This window comes from Olea europaea, unplaced genomic scaffold, assembly GCF_002742605.1.
Source record: "Olea europaea var. sylvestris unplaced genomic scaffold, O_europaea_v1 scaffold1869, whole genome shotgun sequence".
NCBI classification, from domain to species: domain Eukaryota; kingdom Viridiplantae; phylum Streptophyta; class Magnoliopsida; order Lamiales; family Oleaceae; genus Olea; species Olea europaea.
In genome coordinates, this window is record NW_019236481.1 from 110,697 (window position 1) to 118,552 (window position 7,856).

Genomic DNA, 7,856 nt, shown 5'->3' on the forward strand with positions numbered 1-7,856 from the left:
GAAAAGTGACATAATATCACATTTTTTTTAATAAAAATTGTCACTTTTTAATTAAAGAAAAAGCCACACAATGTTACTTTTAAACGTTAAATGTGACTTTTTTTATTAAAAAATAACATACATTAAAAAGTGATTTATCACTAAAAAAAGTGATAGAAATCACTAAGGTGGTTGAAAAAAGTGACAAATACTAAAAAAAAAGTGACAAAAATTTAAAAAAATTACACAACTTACAAAAATGTGACAAAAAATAAAAAAGTAACAATCATTCAAAAAAGTGACAAAAATTCTAAAAAGTGACAAATTCAAATACAGTGACAAAATAAAAAGTGACAACCACAAAAAAAGTGACAATCTATCACTTAATTCTATTTTGGAGTTACCTCTTTTAAATTATTTACAGGCTATATTTCTTCACTTTTAAGGTGACATTTTTGTTATTGTTTCGAAGTATTTACAACAAACTTTGAAATACATCTTTCTAATTTCAAAATCGATAAACGAAGAGTTCATAATAACAAGTCATAAATGGCCACAAGAAATGGACTTAATAATTATGGTTTATTTTGCGTTCAATATTTCATGCGATAATTTTTGACATTTAGACTTTATCCATAACATATTTATCATGTTCTTTTGACAAGCTTTCTAATAGATTTTGAATCGCTCAAAATGGATAATCGTAGCGTAAAATACTGTATCAAACGAAAAAATTTTAGTAATAAAAATTTTAAAAAATAAAAAATACCAGACTGGGAGTGCGTCCGTTTGTCCCTCAAATGATTTTGGTGACTTTCAAATGTTTCATGTTTTCAATCGACGTAATTAATACATTTACTAAAATTTTAATCTAATTTAAATGTATTAATCAATTTATTCTCATTTTTTAGGGTATTGTGTCTAATTTCCTCTTAATTATATATGTAAGCCTACATGACAAATTAATAATTTCTCGACACATGCTGGGCCATGGGGGTAGGATCCCATTCCTTATCCCGTCTCTCCATTTAAAACTATACACATTTTTTATATTTATATAATTATACAAAAAATTTAAAAGTTTTAGTTATATAAATAATTATTGAAGTGGAGATTACGTTCCTTGTCCTCAATATGGATAAAGAATTTTGTTGGACCACCCTGAAAACCTGACTAATCGATGAATCACATCATAATTCCCACCAGGAATTGGAAGCTGGACGATCATTAAGTTCAGATAAAAGTCAAATTTTTAATAAATTTGATAAAACTAATTAGAAATTGCGATTGAAAAGTCATGAGTCTCATAAAATGTATAATTAAAATTAATTATTAAACTTAACTTAGATTTCAATTAACTTTTTCAATTGAACCGAACAAGGTCATAGTTCCAAACCGAGAACAATGATTTCCAAAACATTATAGTCACGCATGAAGATCCATATAACAATAAGATCGTATTTTTCAACACTGTTGAACTAACCCGACTCCAACACAAATTAATAAACAAGAAAATTATCTAAATGGAAACAGAAAACCGACAGACTCAAAATTATTGTGAGTAACGCTATTTAGTCTCACTGAAGTTATAATTCCAATATATGTGATATTGGGTGATAGACTAAATGAAATGTGAAATTAATTAAATCATTTAAATGTACTTGTCATTTAACGTCACATAAATTGAAATTATAACTCTAATGGGATTAAATAGCATTACTCAACCATTATAGAAGCAGCCTGTACCTGTACTAAATCTTTGGTAAGGCATTAATGAAGAGTTCAAATCCATCTCAACATTAATATTTTGCTGTAATTTAAAACGTAAATATACTATGAGAAGCGGTGTTTGAAAGGCACCAGAACTACACGAAATATTAACTTCGTTTTTCCTCTAATAATTATTAATATTTTACCAGTTAAATGATAGGGGAATGACAAAGAGCAGGGGGAAGGGGACCACTGCTATTATGAATTAATATAGGATGCAGATGGAGGGCTCAGTTTTACACCAAATAAGAGGACATTAGATTCCAACTAATTTTCATATGTGATGGCATAGCTGCCACGAACCGGAGAAGATCTGGTCCTGACTCATTCTCGGTGTCTTTATTGCGGAGAAGTTGAAGAAACTTTGCAATGTTTGGTATTACCAGTTCCCTGCAATGCAGATGCAGCAGGGGAACCTTAGATAAAACACTACCTTTTTGCACATCCAGACCTTCTGGCCTCCGCATTTTGTAAGGTTTCCCAGTCTTAGGCTCAAAATCAACTCTAGGCATTTGCTTCCATCTATTATGAATAAACCAACCGTATCTATAGTCACCCACGATAGGGGTACCAAGAGCTTCAGCACAATGCACTCGAAGCTGCAAAAGAGACTAGTTAGTAGCATTAAGATGCTAAGGGCAACTATAATGAATAAATTGCTTGAATCTTTAATGGCATGTCAGGTAGTAAGGATAAAAAGGTAATGCACCATGTAGTATTTTCTAATCCAACTTTTCTGAACATAATAATTGGCGATACAATCGCTTGTTAACAAATCCAAGATTGTTGCTTTGGTCTCACTGATTATCTTAGCACTGGTAATCCTTTCCCGCACTTAATTAAAACTATTTAGAAAACTATATCAGATCAATCTTCACTCCTAGTTATAGAAAGTTAGAGAAACAAGTATAAATTTTTATCCATTCTCCCAAAAACAAAATTTGAATAAGGTTTAAGAGTCTCTACGCTATATAAGCGAGAGGTCGGAATCCGAAGGCACGTCTGAAGTTATTAGACTACAGAACTGGTGACTAGAATTCAAAAGGATTCTACTCCATCTGAGGGTGAAAAAAGTTACTGTCTCGGTACCTGATGTTTACGGCAGGTATGTGGGCGTAATTCAATCCATGAACATCCATTAATCATGGGACCAAGCACACGATATTCAGTTATAGCTTCCTGGGAAGTTTCTAAGCCATAATTATTTCCCAAAATAACCCTCTCGGTTTTTCCATCATCAAGAAGTACCTGCAAATCCATAACATCATTTAGTGATTCACCCAGTCGCATCAACCAGCATTCTGGACGCCATTAATAATTCTTAGAGACCTTTGTAAGTGGAGCACAAATTAAGCCTTCTTTTTCCTCAGGGCAACCTATGACCAAAGCCCAGTACCTCTGATATGTTTTCGCACAAGCATCATTCCAACCCTAGAATCCCAAAAAAATAAAACAGAAAGAAATATGCTGTCATATGTTAATAATTATATTGAGGATATACCATTTGAAGAAAGTAATCGACAAGCTTATGGCTTCTCTCATTGAATACGAGTACCTTAGACATTGATTTCCCCTTCTTTACACCACTGAACAACCAATGAAGTTGGGAGATGCTATCTTCTGTTCTTCCCATTAAAAGGAGACCACTAGTCTCCCTATCAAGACGATGCACCTATAGGAGCATCTATATAAGAACCAACAGACTAGATTTCAGGAGTTAAACAGAAGTATTAATAAAAGTTCTACAAGTATTAGCTGCTGAACTACTTTCCGATCAAGTACATATCTTTGCTAAATGAGCTAGATTCTCATCTACATCAATTATGAAAAAGTAACTCACCAATTTTGGACCCTCATCGTAATCATATGACAAGGCTGCAGCTGCCAAGGCGTCCATGCTGTTATGAACTGGCATGTTTCCCTAATTCCATGCTACGAACTAAGAAATGGGCCATAGAATCTAAATAGAGGTGGAAATTATGGAGAAGGTTAACATCGCTAACCTTTATGGGCAGTTTAGGAGGTTTATTTAACACAAGTATAGCAGAATCCTGGAATGACAGCAAAACATTATCAATTCAGAAAATTTAATCATATCTAACAATAATGGTAGGAGCCAGATTGTAGCAACCATTTTATTGGGAGGGAATTCACAGCTCAACATCGTATCATACTTAAAACAATTTATTGTCACAAGAAAAATATAAATATAAATACACACACACAAAAACAAACGCGCAGTCGTGATCGTGCACACGCACATACACACACCCCCCACCCCCCAATATATATGCTTAATCAACAGAAATACCTTGTACTTTACAAGCCTCTGTAAGTACTCAATCTCATCCGCATTTGGGCATAGAGTTCCACTTGGTATAACATCAAACCTCTTTGGAATTCTACTTTCAGCAACAGATACAGGAACATAAATTCTGGCGCCCACCTCCATTACCTCATTATGGTTAATCTGTACATTAGATATATGGTTGTAAATCAATAAAATATGTAAATATGTTATTTAATCATTTGTTAATGAGATTCAGATAGACAAAAGAGAAAACAGAGACAGAAAAACAGACTTTCTATGTTTCATTACACTAGGTTTACATGGATGGCTCCTCATAGCATTACTACCTTTATCATGGACAATGGTTGGCCTTTGTGACTTCTAGATGAGTTTGTTGAATCGATACATTCCATCTGAACCTGTTCAAGCCAAATGGGGTATAAATTTACTAGTATTAAAATAAATTTGTACCATTCAACTACATTTAGATATTTTATGAAAGACAGTCTTCGTCCTTCTCAGGCATTCCAAGTTAAGAGGGGAAGTGAAATTGCAAATCAATCACACAAGTTATAAGCTCTACAATATAGTAACTGTCCAAGAACATCATGATGATTTAATAAAACTATTTGAAATATTTCACTATTTTCTAAGTCCCTGAATCATGATCACCTATAGAAACATATATACAGGATAAGATATATGGATAATAGTCAACCTCCCATATTACAAAGGTGATAACTACCAATCAATTTCTTAATGTGATGTACACCAAGTCCCTTCAAAAATGTTCAAAAAAAAGGTTTAGTGACTCAATAATTTTTACTAGCTATGGATTCTTGACAAGTAGACATTGTCTATGAATAAAGGTTAACTGATAAAAACAAAGAAAGTGTAAAATACTCACAAGACCCTTATTGAAATGGGACTGAATAACAGGAGGGGGGATGTCATCAAAGTAATACTTGAGCCAGCTAATAGCAGTGACATGATGAGCAGTTGCCGATTTTCTTCCCGGCAATGGGTGGCCTGGGAATGGCGGCAAAGACAGGAGCTGCTGGGGCTTTGGACCCTCTTTTGGACAACCCAAATGGGCAACATTGTTAGACACCCGGATTACAGCCTTGGCAGAAGCAGGTGGTGGAAGACGGATTCTTGTCCTAGAATAGTTTCGGACAGCCAACAGGATTTGCTGATCGAGAAATTTCTTCTGCATAAGAATGAGGAAAATTGAACTTAACACCAACAGAGTTTGAAATTATAACCAAAACTATACAAATGCTAAAAGCTTCTTATTGCAATTCTATCAAACACCTTATGGGCTTTATATTATTAGTGATTTTTTGGCTACTTTTTCCACAACTCAGAATGATATCAACTTATCAAGAGAAAATAAATTGCAAAGACCTACGCTAAATTTGTGGAATTTTTACCTTCATGTCTCCTAAACTTTTTATTTAATGTGTCAACAGAACTCCCTTTGGCTGTTTTCTTTTGAGCATCCTTTGACAATGACTTCCCCACCATGAAGGCATCTTTTCTGAAATATAAGAAACAAGTCAGAGATTACTTTAATAGCAAATGGATTGAAGTAAAGTTGCTGCATAACAAGTATCACCCCATTTCCATGAAGCAATTAATATACTTTCTACCACCCATTTTGCTGATAACTTATGCTTCTGTTAGTGAAAGACCAGAGATCAAAATTTTATCTTGAAACATATTTCCAGCTATCAAAATAATGACGTGTAATATTGGCTGCCACCATAAAAGATTGGGAAGATACATTCAAATTCACCTACCCTTCATACTTTCTTTTTTAATGAGGATGGTGGTAGAACTCATTTGCCAAAACTATGCATATTACTACTAATTATCGTTCATTATCCAAGTAAATTACTAAAATTTTATCTCAACTACTAAAATGCAACTTTTCACAATATATTTAAACATAATAAGCAAAATTTCAGCATAAAATATTAACAAGAGTCAGTAATTGCAGTACATTAAAAATCCTAGAAAAAAACTAACATCAATTCTCAACTAATCACACCTCACAAGCAAACGCCAGCTCATCGACTCTTCAGATTCGATGAAATTTGGGCCTTTGCTTCCTAGTTTTCCTCCACACAAAATGTTGAAAAACCGAACCCTAGAAATTCAAGCAAGCAAGGGTCGATGCGTGATTGAAGAACTCAAATTGAAATCTTTTAGTGAGTCTGCAAAGAGAGAGTGGCGAAAAGTGCATATAAATAATTGCTGTAATACCAGTTTTTGCCACATACATGTAAGGCACGTGTACAGGGGTGGATTTAGGAATTTAGCACACATGGGACATTGTTTATCCATATGCATTCTTACTCACTTCCATACACAAAACAAATTGAAAACCCTGGGAATCGGGTTCACACAATCACCAAGGCAAGTGAAAACACGCTTCAAAACAGCTAGAATTAAGGTAACAATCTGTTACACAGCAATGTCATTCAGGAAGAATACCAAAGCCAAATCCCAAGGATGTAGAGTAATCTTGAGCAGCAGAACAGGTCCAAGTTGGTCAGTAGAAGAACGGATCCAAAGTTAGTTTAGCTGTAGGAGAGTCTTTAGCATTTAGTTTTGCATTCTAATTCATGTTTATCTATTTCTGTCATTTACTAGCCTTTGCAGTTCTTTTGGCTATAATTCAGTGGAAGTTGTTAAACTTGGCTTATTTAAAGCCATGGATGTGAATAAACAATCATCAATCATTATTCAATTGCATCTTGTGGTTTATCTCACCCAAAAAGAGAACTTATTTCTTTTTACTGCCCCTGATCAGCAAGCTTCTGACTGGAACCTATCACAATCTCGGCTAAGTGCACACTAATTTTAATACCTAGAACGTTTTGGGTACAAGTGACGCGAATAATGATCTTGGTAAGCATAGGGGTAACTCCCTCCACATCAGAGTACCCATACTCGAGCAGTTCTCCAGTCAGCACTTCATTTCATTCCGGAAAGAACTCTCCATCCGCCAAATAGAACTCTCGTACATAGAAATAGGTCAAATCTTTAATAACCCTATCTTAGCAAATAACTCTCGTTCAACCGCCAAATATCATCCCAAAGCTTTAAAAATTGGTTCTTTTTACCTCTTACCCAATTCGCAGAATGTCTAAAATCATCAAAGATTCAAAATTCCAAATCACATTCACCACCAAAAACATACAAACATGGATAAGAAAAGAAATATCTGAAAGAGATAAGAGATAAGAGCTTACACGAGCCTATCTTGGAACAATGGAAAAGAGAAGCAGAAATTCAGAAATTGAGCCTATCTTACACTCAATTGAGGTCTGGTATATCTTATACTCGTATGGGAGGGGTAGAGAGTGTAGAGACCGCGGGAGAGACGTCGAGCGAAAGAGAAGGATCTTTGTTTACCAGTGTACTCAAGTAGGTTATATGGTATGTATATTTTATTTCACCCATCGTCTAAAGATACAGAATTGAATTCAAGCTAAAGCGAAACCTTTAATTTGTAAAGAACATATTTATCAATTTTGGAGCGATATTTTTTAGTATTTCAACAGACATTTTATCATCAACGCGTTTGATTTACTTTATTTTTTTTTTATGAAAACTGTTCTTTTTCGTTCAAGTTTTAATTCTGAGGTGCTTGATCGATTTTTTTTTTTAAATTTTTTTATGGATTTTCAAAAGTTGATCACGAGACCATATTTTCCCCAAAAATAAGGAAAATATCTTCTTTACGAGGATAGAATTTTTTTTTCGTTTTTTTTCAACAATTCATACTATTCAAAAACTCAACTTTATG

At 34.0% G+C, this 7,856-nt stretch overlaps 1 protein-coding gene across 3 annotated transcripts; it reads right to left on the reverse strand.

The window, feature by feature from the left end:
* Positions 1–1,766: 1,766 nt before the first annotated feature.
* On the reverse strand, positions 1,767–7,567 carry LOC111378769 (RNA pseudouridine synthase 3, mitochondrial). Of its 3 annotated transcripts, none has more exons than XM_023002006.1 (12): positions 7,300–7,567; positions 6,093–6,191; positions 5,473–5,579; positions 4,947–5,249; positions 4,387–4,458; positions 4,061–4,219; positions 3,753–3,800; positions 3,590–3,670; positions 3,305–3,421; positions 3,079–3,180; positions 2,839–2,997; positions 1,767–2,348 (listed from the first exon to the last, which is right to left on the reverse strand). In XM_023002006.1, exons 3-12 carry the CDS (start codon positions 5,476–5,478, stop codon positions 1,986–1,988), a joined length of 1,410 nt encoding a protein of 469 aa, XP_022857774.1. In that variant the 5' UTR covers positions 5,479–5,579; positions 6,093–6,191; positions 7,300–7,567; the 3' UTR covers positions 1,767–1,985. The 3 variants fall into 3 exon arrangements, with proteins under 3 accessions (XP_022857774.1, XP_022857773.1, XP_022857772.1); XM_023002005.1 differs by having other exon boundaries at positions 6,093–6,258; XM_023002004.1 differs by lacking the exon at positions 6,093–6,191.
* Between the last annotated feature and the right edge of the window lie 289 nt (positions 7,568–7,856).